Raw genomic sequence first — 15,650 nt, forward strand, 5'->3', positions numbered from 1 at the left:
GCCAGGACCAACCCTCTCCCTCCCCTCAATTCCCAGGATAACCTGGAGAATAGGTTCAGTCAAATAATTTTATACTAAAAGTAGAGGTTAGCAGCACTGGAACACTCAGGCAGCCCACAGTGTCCCTAGCTTGCAGGCTCTGGCTCTCGAGACCCCATGCGCCTGATGTCAATCATCTGAAGCCGTTGCAGGGCAATCTTGAGCTGTACCACAATGCTTTCTTCCTTCTCTTCACCCTCCTCAGGCAGTTCTTTCATGGGGAGCTGGAAGGCCTGGATCAAGTAGCTATTTAGGGTCTGCTTTTCCAGGCTGGGATCAATGCTTATCAGGGCTTCACGTATCTGAGGTAGGGTTACCTCATTATGGCTACCCAACAAAGAAAGAAAGATAGGCCTTGATCCATCCTTTCTGCACTCCAGACCCCAAGGTGCCACCTGCTGAGCTTGAGCAGTATATAGTGCCCAGCAGCAAGCTCAGTGCACAAGGAGACACAAGGCCTTGAGATGCCACCCTGTGGCATCGAGATTTGCCTATGGCTAAGTGGGCCAAAGGGAGTTACTCACAGTTCCATGCCCAGCTCCTGCTTTAGCTCCTGTAAGTACTCATCCTTTTCGTCTACAGACTGTTCCCACAGCTTTTGCACAAAGGGCGTACTCTGGCCTTCTTCATCCTAGGAGGGGCCACAAGGCAAGGTGAAAACACATTTGGGGTCCAGCAGAGGCTAGAGCAGGGCTGGGCAAGTTCCTGGACAACCCCCCGCCGCCCCCACCCCCCACCTCTGTAAATAATGAGCGGTAGTTGAGCAAGTCTGCATTGCTGCTGTTGGGATGCCAGCCTCCTGCCTCCATCAACTCCTGAATTTTCTCTTCCTTCTTGAAGGGGAAGGTGCTCTTGAGGACAGTGCTGTGGGGAGATACAAGGGCCAACAGGCCTAGCTGTGGCCTGCTCATGCATCTTCCTGTATCCCTCTGCCAGCCCCACTAGTGCTCAGAAAGGATAAGTGTTGAGGCTGTGAGCCCTTCCTACCAAGCTCCCCTTACCCCTGCGTATCAGGGAGCCTGGCCAGAGGAAATGTTGGACAGGAGTTTGGGATGGCTGGACCAGCCCCTCACCTTAAATGCTCCATGGTTATCAGCCCTTCATTCTGACTGTCAGCATTCGTCATCTCCTTCAGCAACTGTGCCACTGTCTCCTTCTGCTTGATGTATACATTCTCACTCCTCTACAGGAAAGGAAGCATTGGATAACTTGGTGCTTCCTGGAGTAGCAGGGATAGAGCTGGCTTATGCTGGGGACAAAAGATGGAGAGCCAGACCCAACCTTACCTTTCCCATCAAGACTGCATAAAACTGACTCATGACCTCATTAGAGCGGAACAGCTTGATATTTTCAAAAATGGTGTAAGCCCAGGCCATGGCTTCACCAGATCCAAAGCGATGCTCCAGGAAATTGAAGAAGAAATCTGGGAATTTCTCTTTCTGCAGAGTGGAGATGACTGTTTGGGAAGCCTGCCCCATGATGGATTGGCCCTTCTCCCTAGTACCTCAACAGAACCCCCTGGAGGACTCTGGAGGCCACACCAACCCAAAATGGCCCATGAGGTCTAACCTGCTCCTCAACAAGACGTTGCTTCCAGGCATCCTTGAGGAGGTTTACCACATCCTTCTTGGTTGGCTTCTTATTCTCCACAATGCCATCAAATCGAAGGAAAGAGGGGATGGCTTCCCCATAACCCTGGAAAGTAGAGTGTCCGCTCATCTCTGGGCCGGGCAGAGCCCCAGAGGGTTCCTCCAAAACCTCAAGTCTTATTAGCACAAGGCCTGGCTGTTCTAACTCTGGCCCCAAGCCTCCAGAGCCCAGGGACCCCTACCAGACCAGGAAAGAAATCTTTCTCCCGAAGCAGCCCCTCGCCAATCTCTTCCAGGAGCACATCCACCAGCTGGTCGCTGTTCTTGCCCTCAGCCAGCATTTGCCAGCGATCTGGGCCCCCAGCTACCACATCTGCAGGTGGAGAGAGGGTGCTGGAATCCAAACCACATCCTTGAGCAGTCCCTGGGAGTACAATGACCATCATTACCTTCACACTTGCTCCAGTCAGGCCGCGGCGTAGAGGTGCGCTGGATCTCCTGGAGCTCAGAATGAAACTGATCCCGTTCCTTCAGTGTGGTCATGTGCAACTGCAGCAGTATCTCATGCTCCTTGCAGACCTCTTCATAGTCATCTCTCAGGCTGTCCAGCTGTGGACAAGGTGACTAATCCTTGCTGCCCACCTGTGTGATGTTGCCCGAACCTGCCTGCCCTGCCTGTTCACCAGTACCAGTACCTGCTCCTGCAGATCCTTGTTGGTCTTCTCCTGCATTTCAAAATCCCTCCTGGGTACCACATCTCCAAAGTTGGCCTTCATGGTGTTGAGTTCCATCTGTGTGCGGGTCAGGTCTTGCCGGGTCATCTTCAGAGCCAGTGTTAACTTCACGGGGTCCTCCCCCCAGATGCCTGCCAGGGTACCCGCCAACTTGCAACACTCTGCCTCTAGGATCTGTAGCCCAGGGCAATTTTAGAGTGTCCATCAGGGCCTGGTCCCAGGTCCTTTTCTCCCTGATTGGGAAGCCCTAGGTCTTTCCCACAGCACTAACAGCTCAGAAGTTCGGGCTTAAATAGAGAACCCAAGACATGGAGTACCAGGCCTGTCCTGCTCCCAGGGAGTCTAGGCTGCCTCAGCAGCCAACAGTTGTTTCCTACTTAAATGATGAGTCTATGATTCTCAGCCCAGCTCAAAAGATCCATAGACCCAGGCGGCAGCAGGAGCATCCCTGCTTTGTGAATAGGCATGGAATGAACAGACATTAGGAGAGTTCAATGAATGGGGATGAGTGGTGAGACTCCTCTTTAGCACCTCCTCCACATAGAGAAACCCCCCTCCGGCTTACCTGGGGACTGGGCTAGTGACATGTCCTCCCTCTGGTACCGTAGCTCATTCAGGTCTGCAATGAGGATCTTACGGGCATCTCGCTCCGTGAGGTAGCGCAAGTACTCCTCAGCCAAATTCTTTCTCAGTTTGGATACCTGTTAGGAAGGTGGCTGTGTGGCCAGGGGCTGTATATAACTAGCCATCAAAGGGGTTGGGATGGGTGCTGAGTGGCCCCATCAGGGTCTTGGAACAGGAAAAGTGGAGGAAGGAGACAGACCATTCCTGAGAATCCAGCAAAGTATCAACGCTTCCTCCTGTGGAGAAAATTTGGCAGCCAAGAAGCAGGACTTCTGGCATTTGGGGCCACATGGAGCCAGTGCTAAGCCAAGAAGGAAGGGACAGGGTGTGGAGGTAGCCTCTGCGGGGAGGTGGTGGCTCAGGATATCATTCCAGGTAGAAGGGTAGAGAGTTAGGGAGTCACCTCAGTGCCCAAGGCCTCAGATCATCCCTAGGGTGGGAGTAGCAGGAATTTAGGGAGTTGGTTACCATACTACTTCCATTCACCTCACTCTGCAATGAGATCTTCTCCTCATTCTTTTTGTCAATGAGTTTTAGTAAATTCATCTTCTCTTTCTTCAGCATGGTGATTTCATATCTCTCCTCAGCCCTCATGGCCAAGATCCTCTCGTTGCAGTCCTCATTCACAGTGACAAGCTTGGCCTTCAGGGGCTCCAGAGCCCGAATCTTCTCCCTCTGGTGAGCTAAGCAGGGACAGGTAGGAGAGTCCCTTTGGGACCACAGAGAACAAACAGCCAAGAGACACTGATCCTAAGGTAACAGCGAGTGGCCATGTCCCTTGCAAACTCCATGTCTATGCATGCCTGTTCAAAACATGGCCCCTGCTTAAGGCCTTCCTGCATTTTATTTTATACCAGAGACAGCAGTGCCTAGGTGGCTTCGTCCATTGATTGTCTGCCTTCAGCTTGGGTCATGATCCGAGAGTACTGAGATTGAGTCTCATGTTGGGGGAGGGGAGGGTCCCTGCTCAGCAGGGAGTCTGCTTCTCCCTCTGCTCCTCACCTCACTTGTGCTCTTGCTCTATCTCTCAAATAAATAAAATATTTTAAGCAAACAAACAAACAAACCAGAGACAGAGTCTGGATGAGTACTGGGGTTTCATCTATGCCCTTTCTCCCTATAGCTTTTAGTCCTGCAGTTGTGCCATGCCCAGCACTCCTGAGCCTGGTTGGGGAGGCTCATCACTTCCCAGAGGTACTCACTCCCTCTTAGGCTTTGTTCTCAATAGTGAAGTTGCTCTCTTTCCTACAGATACTGTCTTACCATGCTTGCCAAAGACTAGAGGTAGGTAGTCAGGTTCTCTATCACACACGACAGTGTAAGAAAAAGCTGAGCAAGGCTTGGTGACCTCAAGGCCCAGTTAGCAGCTGCCCCAGTACTTCTGCACAGCCCCAGAAGGTCAGAGTAGGATCCTCTCCACACCTTCCAAACTGGATCCAGGCAGAGGCTGCAGTCTTACCCAGCATCACCTCATATGCATTCTTGATGGAGGATAGCAATGGCTTGTACGTTTTAAAGTCCTCTATGAAGAACTCAAAGATTTCTCTGTAAGGCTGGCAAGAAAAGGGGACCTGTCACCTCCTGGCCTATAGCTGCCACTCTTAAGCTTAGAAGTATTATAGCATGAAGCTGCCAGGTGACCCACATTCAAATAAATGCCTGGGCACTACCTGGGTCTCTCAATGCCAGGAAGCTGAGGGGCAGCTCTGTCCCTCTCAACTCTTCTCTGGAGGTCTCTCCTGGTACTATCTCTGAAGCCTGGAAGATGACCTGGATTGGGGCCATTCCACGCTGGCTCTCCAGGCTGCTAGCCTTCTCCAAGCACTATTTCATTTGGCCTCTCACCAGCACCCCCTTGCTATCTCACAGACCTGGGGGAACAGGAGGAGATCAGAGGCTCTAGCCTTGTATTCTGACCAAGGAGAGTTATGATTTCCTGTCCCATTTGGACACAGAAGTTTTTGGAGGCAGCATTATGTCCTGGAATTAGAATAGGTTCTGGAATCAGCCCTGACTTCATATCCCAGCCCCACCATTTCATAAATGCATGCCTTCTCTGAAGTTCTGCTTCCTTGTTGATGATGAGGTACCTTTAGCTTGTGAGATTGTATTCAAGGTCCCATTCAGGGCCTGACACACAGGTGATGCTCAGCAAATGCTTCTGTCAGTGATTAAGTCAGAAGTGAGGGATTCCCTGTCATCATTCTTGTTTGAGCAGGGATTTGGTGATTCCCTCCTTTAAATGTGCTAGAATCTGATCTACATCTAGATTTTCCTATGTGTCTGGGCCAAGTTCCTCGAGCTTGGGTCTGTCATCCCTGAGCTGGTAAATACTGTATTTACTGCTTCTTGCTCAGTGGCCAGGATTTCAGGCCATTGGTTGATGTCTAACAACCCATGCTAGGCACTGAAGATCACAGAGCTGAAGGGACTGGAGATGGCATCCAGTCTACTACCTGACTCAGATGTGGAAACTCAGACCTAGGGAGAGTTTTGGTTTAATACTTGCAGCTTTGCCTGCTCACTGACTTTTTTATAGAACATGTTTCCCTTACCAGGAATGGGGACCCAAAAGAGCTGGGAGTGACTGGTTTCTCCTGAAGTCTGAAGTGCTCAGTCCTAGTGAGTAAGGGTTCTTCCCACCTGTCTTCCCACCCACTCCCCTCCACCCCCACCCCACCCACAGTTATTCTGTGGCTCTGACCTGTAGCCTCAGCTCCTGGGTAGAATCTGTGCTCAGGTCCAGCAGGAGGAGCTCCTTGCGTAGGTAGTTCTCCAGCTGCTCCAGGTACCTCGGCTTAGTAGTGCCCAGAGGATGCTGTTGCCAGCTACTGCATGGGATGGGGGAATGAGAGGGATGGGTACTCCGTGGCCTCTTGCATCATTAGTCTGGGCCAGCACATGCCCCTGTGCTGTCTCTGGGTCCAATGCTGGGTCTGTACCGGCCCATGCACCATGGGGCTGACCCCAGCTTACCCTGCTCGCTTCCGGTAATCATATGAACAGGGCTTTCGATTTTGTAGAATGGTCTGACCACTGGTGTGTGTGGGCCATGGGGACAGTTGGCCACCAATGGAGAACTGACAGGACTGCAGGAAGAGACAGGTGGGGTTACCATGGCAACACGGAACCTTTCCTGATGCTCGTCCCCATCCTCCTCCCTCTACATTTTATTTTTTTTTAATTTGAGAGAGAGATGGAGACAGCATGCATGCACAAGCATTGGGGGGAGCACAGGGAGAAAATTTTGGACAGACCCCCACTAGAGCATGGAGCCCACGCATGGCTCAATCCCACAATCCCAAGATCATGACCTGAGCCAAAACCAAGAGCCTTGACACTCCACCAACTGAGCCAGCCAGGCTCCCCTCCCCCACAATTCACAGAATTATGAATTCTTTTTTTTAAGATTTATTTATTTATTTATTCATAGAGACAGAGAGAGACAGGCAGAGGGAGAAGCAGGCTCCATGCAGAGAGCCTGACGTGGGACTCGATCCAGGGTCTCCAGGATCACGCCCTAGGCTGCAGGCGGCACTAAACCGCTGTGCCACCGGGGCTGCCCAGAATTATGAATTCTTAATATGGTTCATAATTAAGATTATGGGCACTAGAGGTAGAGAGAGTTTAGGTTAAAAAGCCAGATACCGGGATTCCTGGGTGGCGCAGCGGTTCGGCGCTTGCCTTTGGCCCAGGGCGCGATCCTGGAGACCCGGGATCGAATCCCACATCGGGCTCCCGGTGCATGGAGCCTGCTTCTCCCTCTGCCTGTGTCTCTGCCTCTCTCTCTCTCTCTCTCTCTGTGACTATCATAAATAAATAATAATAAAAAAATTTAAAAAAAAAAAAAAAAAGCCAGATACCCCTTCTTGGCTGTGTGACCACAGGCTTAGCAGTCTCTACATTCCTACATTCATAAAATGGGGATGGTTTTAGTTCCCACTGCACTGTATTGATGTGAGGATGCAGTGAGAAAACATGAAGTCGGTTTACACAGACTCAGGCACCTTCTTGGAACTCAGTAAAGGTGAGCTGTTCTTCTCTTCTGGAGGTATGTCAGTGAGTATTGCATATCTGTACTATGAAAACAGATGTGAGTACCAATCTGTACCAGTCCCGCTGTACTGTTTGTGGGACTCAAACTGGGGAATCTGAGATCACACCCTGAGCCAAAGGCAGACATTCAACTGCTGAGCCACCCAGGTGTCCCAATTACTTTCCAATTTATTTATTTATTTATTTATTATTATTTTTTTTTTACTTTCCAATTTAAAAGAAAATTGAGGCCACCTGGCTGGCTGTCGGTGGAATGTGCAACTCTCCTTCTCGGCCCTGTGAGTTCAAGCCTCATGTTGGGTGTGGAGATTACTTCAAAGTAAAATTTTTAATAAAGAAAGAAAAGAACAGAACATTGAATTAGAATTCAATGTTGAATCCAATATTAGAACCCCCTCTGTGCCCCTTAACTATGTAGACGTTTAAGAATAAATTCCTTTTTTCTTGACCCATTAACTTCTTAGAATACAACATGTTATAAAAATAATGTTGGGAGCGTCTGGCTGGCTCAGTCAGAGAAGGATGGGACTCTTGATATCAGGGTTGTTAAGTTCAAAGAATGTTAAGGGGATCCCTGGATGGTTCAGCGGTTTAGTGCCTGCCTTCGGCCCAGAGCATGGTCCTGGCATCCCGGGATCGAGTCCCATGTTGGGCTCCCTGCATGGAGCCTGCTTCTCTCTGCCTATATCTCTGCCTCTCTGTGTGTGTGTCTCCCATGAATAAATAAAATCTTTAAAAAAAAAAAAGAATGGGGATCCCTGGGTGGCGCAGCGGTTTGGCGCCTGCCTTTGGCCCAGGGCGCGATCCTGGAGACCCAGGATCGAATCCCACATCAGGCTCCCAGTGCATGGAGCCTGCTTCTCCCTCTGTCTATGTCTCTGCCTCTCTCCCTCTCTCTCTGTGACTATCATAAAATAAAAAAAATAAAATAAAAATAAAATAAAATAAAAAATAAAAAAAAAAAGAATGTTAAAATTACAGTTCATAATGTTTGGGACATGGTCAGAGCAGCACTCACAAAATACTTTTTTTTAGGGGATCCCTGGGTGGCGCAGCGGTTTGGCGCCTGCCTTTGGCCCAGGGCGCGATCCTGGAGACCCGGGATCGAATCCCACATCGGGCTCCCGGTGCATGGAGCCTGCTTCTCCGCTCCGCCTGTGTCTCTGCCTCTCTCTCTCTCTGTGACTATCATAAATAAATAAAAATTAAAAAAAAAAAAAAACAAACTTTTTTTTAATTAAAACAAAATTTTAAAAAGATTTTATGTATTCGTTCATGAGAGGCACAGAGAGAGGCAGAGACACACAGGCAGAGGGAGAAGCAGGCTCCATGCAGAGAGCCTGATGCAAGACTTGATCCTGAGACTCCAGGTTTACTCCCTGGTCCAAAGGCAGAGGCTCAACCGCTGAGCCACCCAGGAATCCCTAAAATTTTTTTTTAATTATTGTTTTTTATTATTTATTTATTTATTTATTTAAAGATTTTATTTATTTATTCATGAGAGACACACAGAGAGAGAGGTAGAGACACAGGCAGAGGGAGAAGCAGGCTCCATGCAGGGAGCCCAATGTGGGACCTGATCCCGGGTCTCCAGGATCACACCCCAGGCTGATGGCGGCTCTAAACTGCTAAGCCACTGGGGCTGCCCTGTTTTTTATTTTTTAATTTTAAGATCAAGAGTCCGATGCTTGGACACCTGGTGGCTCAGGGGTTGAGCATCTGCCTTTGGCTCAGATTGCTATCCTGGGGTCCTGGGATTGGTCCTGGGATTGAGTCCTGAGTCCCGCATGAGGCTCTCCACAGGGAGCCTGCTTCTCCCTTTGCCTATGTCTCTCTGCTTCTCCCATGAATAAATAAATAAGATATTTTTTAAAAGATTTTTTTTTTTTTTTTTTTTTTAAGAATCAGATGCTTGGGGATCCCTGGGTGGCGCAGCGGTTTGGCACCTGCCTTTGGCCCAGGGCGCGATCCTGGAGACCTGGGATCGAATCCCACGTCGGGCTCCCAGTGCATGGAGCCTGCTTCTCCCTCTGCCTCTGTCTCTGCCTCTCTCTCTCTCTCTCTGTGACTATCATAAATAAATAAAAATTAAAAAAAAAATCAGATGCTTAATGGACTGAGCCACCCAGGCAGCCCTTTATTTTTTTAAGTAATCTCTATCCTGAATGTGGGGCTTCAACCCAAGACCCGAGATGAAGAGTCATATGCCCTACCGACTGAGCCTGCCAGGTGCCCTGGTATTTATTTTAATTGCTTAAAGTACTTATGCTGTTAGGAAAGAAAACCTTAAGCTTTCTTTCTGTTTGAAAAGAACTATCGGGGAGTGTGAGTGGCTGAGGCAGTAAAGCGCCAGACTCTTGATTTCATCTTAGGTCATGATCTCAGAGTGGTGGCACCCAGCCCCAAGCCCCAAGCCCCAAGCCCAAGCCCCAAGCTCCCAGCCCCCAGCCCCGCACCAGGCTCCACGCTCAACGCACTCACCTGACCCTCCCCCTTTCTCTGCTCCTCTCCCCACTTGTGCTGTCTCTCCCAAATTAAAAACAAACAAACAAACCCACAAAATTATCAACATTTTTAAATAGAAAAAAGACTAAATAGGAGTATAAATAGACAAACTGGAAATACAAGAAAAGTCAAAGTATTAAAAATCAAAGCCAGACAAAAATGTTTTTGAAATTTGTCAAAATTAATGTGCTTTTTTTTGGGGGGGGGGGTATGTGATTTTTATAAACGTGTCAAGTAACCCTGAAAGACATCTGAGAAGCTGTCAAACAAGAACCTGACCCTAGTGAATTAATAAGTTTTTCAGACTTTTAAAAGTTCAGTCCTTGTGTTTTCTCTGCCGTTTCCGTGGAGAAAAAAACGTGGTCACCCTACAATGATTCCTGGGCAAATGCGGCAGAATTCTGGGTGTTGGTCATCATTACCAGGGGCCTCCGGCTGTGGATGGGGGGCAAGAGGGCTCCGGGGCGCTCCGAGCTCTCGGCTTCCCCCTGCAGGGGAGAGCGGGAAGGGCGGCCGCCGCGCTGGGCGGATGGCGGCGTGGGGGGGAAACAGTGCCCCCTGGTGGCTAGGGAGGGCGGTGCTGCCGCTGCGCGAAGGAGCCTGACCCCAGCTGAGCTGCGTTGGGAGGCAGCTACGCGGTGTGGGGGGCGTGTGCCCCAAATCATCCGGTCTTCTGGGGCTGTGGCTGCGCTTCATCTCCGTGAGCAGTCCACACTGACCCCTCTTCCCTCTCTCGAGTCCCCAAATTACCTATTCCAGACACACTAAGAAAATCACTACAGGGCAGCCCGCGTGGCTCAGCGGTTTAGTGCCGCCTTCAGCCCAAGATATGACCTGGAGACCCAGGATCGAGTCCCGCGTCGGGTTCACCGCATGGAGCCTGCTTCTCCCTCTGCTTGCGTCTCTGCCTCTCTTTCTCTCTCTCTCATGAATAAATAAATAAATAAAATCTTTTTAAAAAATCACTACAGGGAAAAAAAAAAATCACTACAGGGGATCCCTGGGTGGCGCAGTGGTTTGGCGCCTGCCTTTGGCCCAGGGCGCGATCCTGGAGACCCGGGATCGAATCCCACATGGGGCTCCCGGTGCATGGAGCCTGCTTCTCCCTCTGCCTGTGTCTCTGCCTCTCTCTCTCTCTCTCTCTTTCTCTCTCTGTGTGTGACTATCATAAAAAATTTTTTTTTAAAATCACTACACAGCCTATAATACTACACAGCTCCACTGTGACTTAGAGTTATGTTTTTTTGTGTGTGTGTGTTTGTTTTTTAAGTATTTTATTTTTTCATGAGAGACACAGAGACATAGGCAGAGGGAGAAGCAGACTCCCTGCGGAGAGCCTGTTGTGGGACTTGATCCCAGGACCCCAGGATCATCACCTGAGCCAAAGGCAGACGCAACCACTAAGTCACCCAGGTGTTCCTGGAGTTATGTTTGCTAAACTGTGTTTTTTCAAAAAAATTTTTAATAAATGTGTTTTTTCATTTGATTCTGATAGTGGCTGTTTGCTAATTAATTACAATCCTATGATCATATCAACTAAAGCCCCAAAGTACCTAATGAGACAGCATTCCTTTTTTAAAAGTAAGCTCTATTCCCAACCTGGGGCTTGAACTCACCACCCAGAGATCGAGTCACATGCTCTACCACTGAGCCAGCCAGGTACCCCAAGATAGAGACAGCATTCATTTTTATGTAAAAACTTAAAAGAACAGGAATGGAGGAAGGACATTTCCTGAGGCCAGTTGAGTCTCTATTTCCAACCCAGAGTCAGCAACATGAGGGGCGAACATCTCTTTAATCCTGCCTTCACATACTTACCTATAGCATTATGGAGCTCTTAACATATGCCCATCACTCAAGTACCTGGGCCATACAGAAAAAAATGATAGTCACAGCCCTGAGGGACCTTGGCAAGTCTGTTATGACCATCCCAGCACCTAGCACAATGCCTGCCATATGGCAGGCTGAATGAAAAACGGTCTAATCCAGAATGCTGAGCTACAGGGGAAGGGTGTCCATGGACAGCAGCTGAGTCTTTCTCTACCATGAGAGATCTGGAAAGGCTTTTCAGATGAGGTGCAGCAAGTGTGCACACCCCTACCTCAGAGCCTGATGGGCCTGGCCTCTGTGAGCCACACTCCCCCAGCTGCAGAGAAACTACTCTGGGAACCATGTTTCAGGTGGGTGGTGCTTTGGGGTTGCAGAGAGGGAGGCAGATAGGTTCTGAGAGCCAACATCTGGGTTTCCAACAAGACATTGCCACTAACCAGTGTCTTCCGTTTCTGAGAAAGCTTGCGATTCTGGATGTTCTTGGTTTCTGTGAGGAAGGAGTCATCTATGATCCCTCCTGAAGGCCGCATGTGTGTTCTGCACAGAAAAGGGGAAGACAGTGGTAAGTGACAGAGCCCTGAGTGGGGACAGCACCTCCACCCAGATCTATAGGACATGGTGTCTTCTCCCTGTAGAGCTAAGCTCTGGGTCTTCCCAGCACTGCCTGTAGTTTCCCAGAGATGCTGCCAACAAGCTCCTGGCCCTGGGCCAAAACATTTTCCTACATTCCCAGAAACCTTCTCATGCTGAGAATCTCACCAATTCCTACAGTGACAGGAAAGCCTCACCATGAGCCCAGAAAACTGTGGGCTTATACTTTCATTCAGTGTTCAGATGAGTTTCAAGTTTGTGACTCTGACATATTCTGGGGGTGTGATACCAAGGCAGGTGCTATAGAACAAGAAGCACAGGGCCTGGGGTCCAAGGGCTGGGGTGTCAGCTCCCATCCTATACTTAATGGCTGAAGGTCCTGGGGGCTGACATCTGGGGTTCCAGTAGGAACCCCTAGGCGGTCATTTAACCTCTCTCAGACAGCCTAGTTTGCTCATAAGGAAATGGAAACGAGTCTTGCTTTTTTTCTGTTTTTCTTTTTCTTTTTTTCTTTTTTTTTAAGATTTTATTTATTTATTTGAGATAGAGAGAAAGAGAGTATGGCCGGGGGGAAGGGCAAAGAGAGAGGCAGAAACAGACAACCTGCTGAGCAGGGCGCCTGACATCCCAGGACTCTGAGATCATGACCTGAGCCAAAGGCAGACGCTTAAACAACTGAGATATACCCAGTGCCCCTCTACTTTATTTTTTTTAAGATTTTATTTTTAAGTAATATCTACACCCAATATGGGGTTCAAACTTATATTCCAAGATCAAGAGTCACATGCCCTACTGACTGAAGCAGCTGGGTACTCCCTTATATTTCTACCTTAAAGGTGGGGAAAACTCAAGTTACATAACAGATCACAGGCATTGGGTATAACACGGGTATATCCTGGTATTGAGTGAACTCAAGCGCATTCCTGAGCTGAGTAAGAACACTCTCAAGCCTGCTGTCTGGTTCTTGTAGATTCATTTTAACTCTAGATAAAATAATTAAACTGGCAAATAATCTCCTGATTTTTTTTAAGAGAGGGAGGGGAGAGGGACAGAGAGAATCTTAAGCAGGCTCTATGCCCAGCACAGAGCTGATGCAGGGTTCAATCCCACAACCCCAAGATCATAACCTGAACTGAAATCAAGAGTCAGATGCTCAACCTACTGAGCCTCCTGAATTTTGTAGGCTTTCTCTGTTGGGGCAACAGACCCTGAAGGATTAGAGTTTAGGTGGGATCAGGTTTTTGCATTGGTGATAAGAAGGGAGAAACTACGTTCATTAAACACTTACTGAATGCTTAGTATATGCAAGAGCTGTGATAAAAGCTTCACATATTCTGCCTAAATTTTCCCAACAATATATTTTTTAAAGATTTTATTTATTTATTCATGATAGTCACACACACACAGAGAGAGAGAGAGGCAGAGATACAGGCATAGGGAGAAGCAGGCTCCATGCAGGGAGCCCGAAGTGGGATTCGATTCAGGGTCTCCAGGATCGCGCCCCAGGCCAAAGGCAGGCGCCAAACCGCTGCGCCACCCAGGGATCCCTCCCAACAATATTTTTGAAGTTGGTTGTATCATCCCCATGTTTGAGATACAGAAGCAAAGGCCCTGAACTTAAGAGACTTCTTTTTTTTTTTAAAGCTTTTATTTATTTATTCATGAGAGACAGAGAGAGAGAGAGGCAGAGACACAGGCAGAGGGAGAAGCAGGCTCCTCGCAGGGAGCCTGATGTGGGACACGATCCTGGATCCCAGGACCACCACCTGGGCGGAAGGCAGGTGCCCAACTGCTGAGCCACCCAGGCATCCCGAGACTTCTGAATTCCCAAAGCTGGAAAGATATTTAGCCAAAATTTTTGTTTTAGTATGTACACTTGTGGCTTTACTAGCTAATAGAGCTTGTTGTCATCTTTTGGAGTGCCCAGAGACTGCAACCTGAATAGACAGCAATTCGACAATCATCTTTGCCATAAGCTAATGGGTGAAGAGGCAGTTTATCTCTGTGGCTAAGAGCTTAGGTTCAGGAGTCTCACGTGGCTGGGTTCAAATCCTAGCTATAACACTTTTTTTTGTTAGCATTTTTAATAAATGATTTTATTTATTTATTCATGAGAGAAACACAGAGAAAGGCAGAGAGCTAGACAGACGGAGAAGCAGGCTCCCCGCATGGAACCCAATGTAGGACTGATCCCAAGTCCGGGATCACGTCCCTAGCGGAAGGCAAACGCTCAACCACGGAGCTCCCCAGGAGTCCCTTTAGTTCTACCACTTATAAACGTGTAAAACACATGATCTCTCCAGGCTTCTATTCATTCGTAAAACGGAAATATTACTACCTCATAGAGTTGTGGGTTAAATGTGCCATATATAAAGTAGTTGGCACATAATATATGCTCAATACATGCAAGCTGGCTCTTACTAATGATAAAGTGCGCAGCCCTTTTGCTGGCATCTAATGTTCTCAGGGGCCTAAGTCAGTCCAGATTCCATTTCTGCACCACCGATCCTGAGGGGCTGAAGCCCTGGACCAATGGACAGAGGCATTTCACTTTCTGGAAGTTCTCAAACCCTCCTCTCCGCCCTCAGTCGGGTCAGGCCTACCTCGACGTAGTCGCGAAGCTGGAGCACCGCGGCTTGGGGGAGGCCATGACCCTCAGACAGTCGGGCAGCCAGCACCCCCGGCCCGGGAAGCTGCGGTAGTGTACAGCCCGTCGCTATGGCGACCAGGCCCCAGCATCCTAGCGGCGGGGGCGGAGTTGAGTCTGTGCCACGCCCACTCGGCCAGAGCCCACAAGCTGGGAGCAAAGCCAATAAGCAAAGGTGGCCTCGGACCCGGGGACAGGGTCCCCTCAGTCAGTTACTACCGTGATTTGACCCTGGCTATCGGAACTGAGGCGGGGGGATAAACAGAGGCCATGGGGGCGGGCGGTGAACTGAGAACCCGGAGCCGCGTCGCCAGCGGGAATTGTAGTTTTTGGTTTCCCAAAGTCTCCGCTGAACAGGCTTATGACTGAGCAAATTTGTACTACATCTCCCAAAGTTCCTTACGAGCACTGGTTGTCCCGCCTCTGGAGAGCTCTGCATTGTGGGATATATAGTCCGAAATGTGGCGAAGCGGGGCAGTGTCCAAAGAGAGGTGTAGGACTTGGACTCGGTTTCCCTGCGGCCTCGGTAGGCTCGCGGGCCATTGGCTGAGCGGGGAGATCTGGTCTCGCTCCTCCCCGCCCCCAGTGACACAATAGCAGCTCCCTCCAAGATGGCGGCGGCGACGGCGGACCCGGGAGCTGGGAGCCCGCAAGCTGGAGATTCCTCTGGCGGGGGCGCGGGGGGCGGGCTGCAGTCCCCGGGGGAGCAGGAGCTGAGCCGGCGCCTTCAGCGCCTGTACCCCGCGGTCAACCAGCATGAGACGCCGCTGCCGCGCTCCTGGAGCCCCAAGGACAAGTACAACTACATCGGCCTCTCCCAGGGCAACCTCCGCGTCCACTACAAAGGTATCGGCCAGTTTGGCCCTGGGGTTGGGGGGAAGACCGGAGCACCTGCCGGGCGGCTGTGCTGCCCGGCCCCTGTCCCATCACGTCCCTTCCCCGATTTGGGTGCTCCGGGTTAGGCCTTAGCCCCTGCGGGGTGTCCAAGGTGTTGAAGCTGACCAGGCCGAGGGTCGACTGCCTGGACTGCTGTGC

The 15,650-nt window shown here is 49.8% G+C and overlaps 2 protein-coding genes across 4 annotated transcripts in view; one reads left to right on the top strand and one right to left on the bottom strand.

The window, feature by feature from the left end:
* Window positions 1-4: 4 nt before the first annotated feature.
* Window positions 5-14,860, bottom strand: TSNAXIP1 (translin associated factor X interacting protein 1). Of its 3 annotated transcripts, XM_041769961.1 has the most exons (16): window positions 14,572-14,860; window positions 11,815-11,914; window positions 5,963-6,075; window positions 5,691-5,817; window positions 4,446-4,539; window positions 3,473-3,669; window positions 2,928-3,063; window positions 2,324-2,493; window positions 2,078-2,237; window positions 1,871-2,001; window positions 1,609-1,734; window positions 1,326-1,478; window positions 1,113-1,222; window positions 777-903; window positions 564-670; window positions 5-366 (listed from the first exon to the last, which is right to left on the bottom strand). In XM_041769961.1, the coding sequence occupies exons 1-16, from the start codon at window positions 14,616-14,618 to the stop codon at window positions 126-128; spliced, it is 2,139 nt and encodes a 712-aa protein (XP_041625895.1). In that variant the 5' UTR covers window positions 14,619-14,860; the 3' UTR covers window positions 5-125. The 3 variants fall into 3 exon arrangements, with proteins under 3 accessions (XP_041625895.1, XP_041625892.1, XP_041625894.1); XM_041769958.1 differs by lacking the exon at window positions 4,446-4,539; XM_041769960.1 differs by lacking the exons at window positions 4,446-4,539; window positions 5,691-5,817; window positions 5,963-6,075.
* Window positions 14,861-15,189: 329 nt separating this feature from the next.
* The window catches only part of RANBP10 (RAN binding protein 10), a 72,006-nt gene continuing 71,545 nt past the window's right edge, over window positions 15,190-15,650 (top strand). Inside the window, exon 1 of the mRNA XM_041771129.1 lies at window positions 15,190-15,461. Within this exon, the coding sequence (XP_041627063.1) occupies window positions 15,227-15,461 (235 nt within the window). The 5' untranslated portion in view covers window positions 15,190-15,226. The remainder of the gene's footprint in view (window positions 15,462-15,650) is intronic.

The sequence above is a fragment of the Vulpes lagopus genome, chromosome 10, assembly GCF_018345385.1.
Source record: "Vulpes lagopus strain Blue_001 chromosome 10, ASM1834538v1, whole genome shotgun sequence".
In the NCBI taxonomy this organism is placed as follows: domain Eukaryota; kingdom Metazoa; phylum Chordata; class Mammalia; order Carnivora; family Canidae; genus Vulpes; species Vulpes lagopus.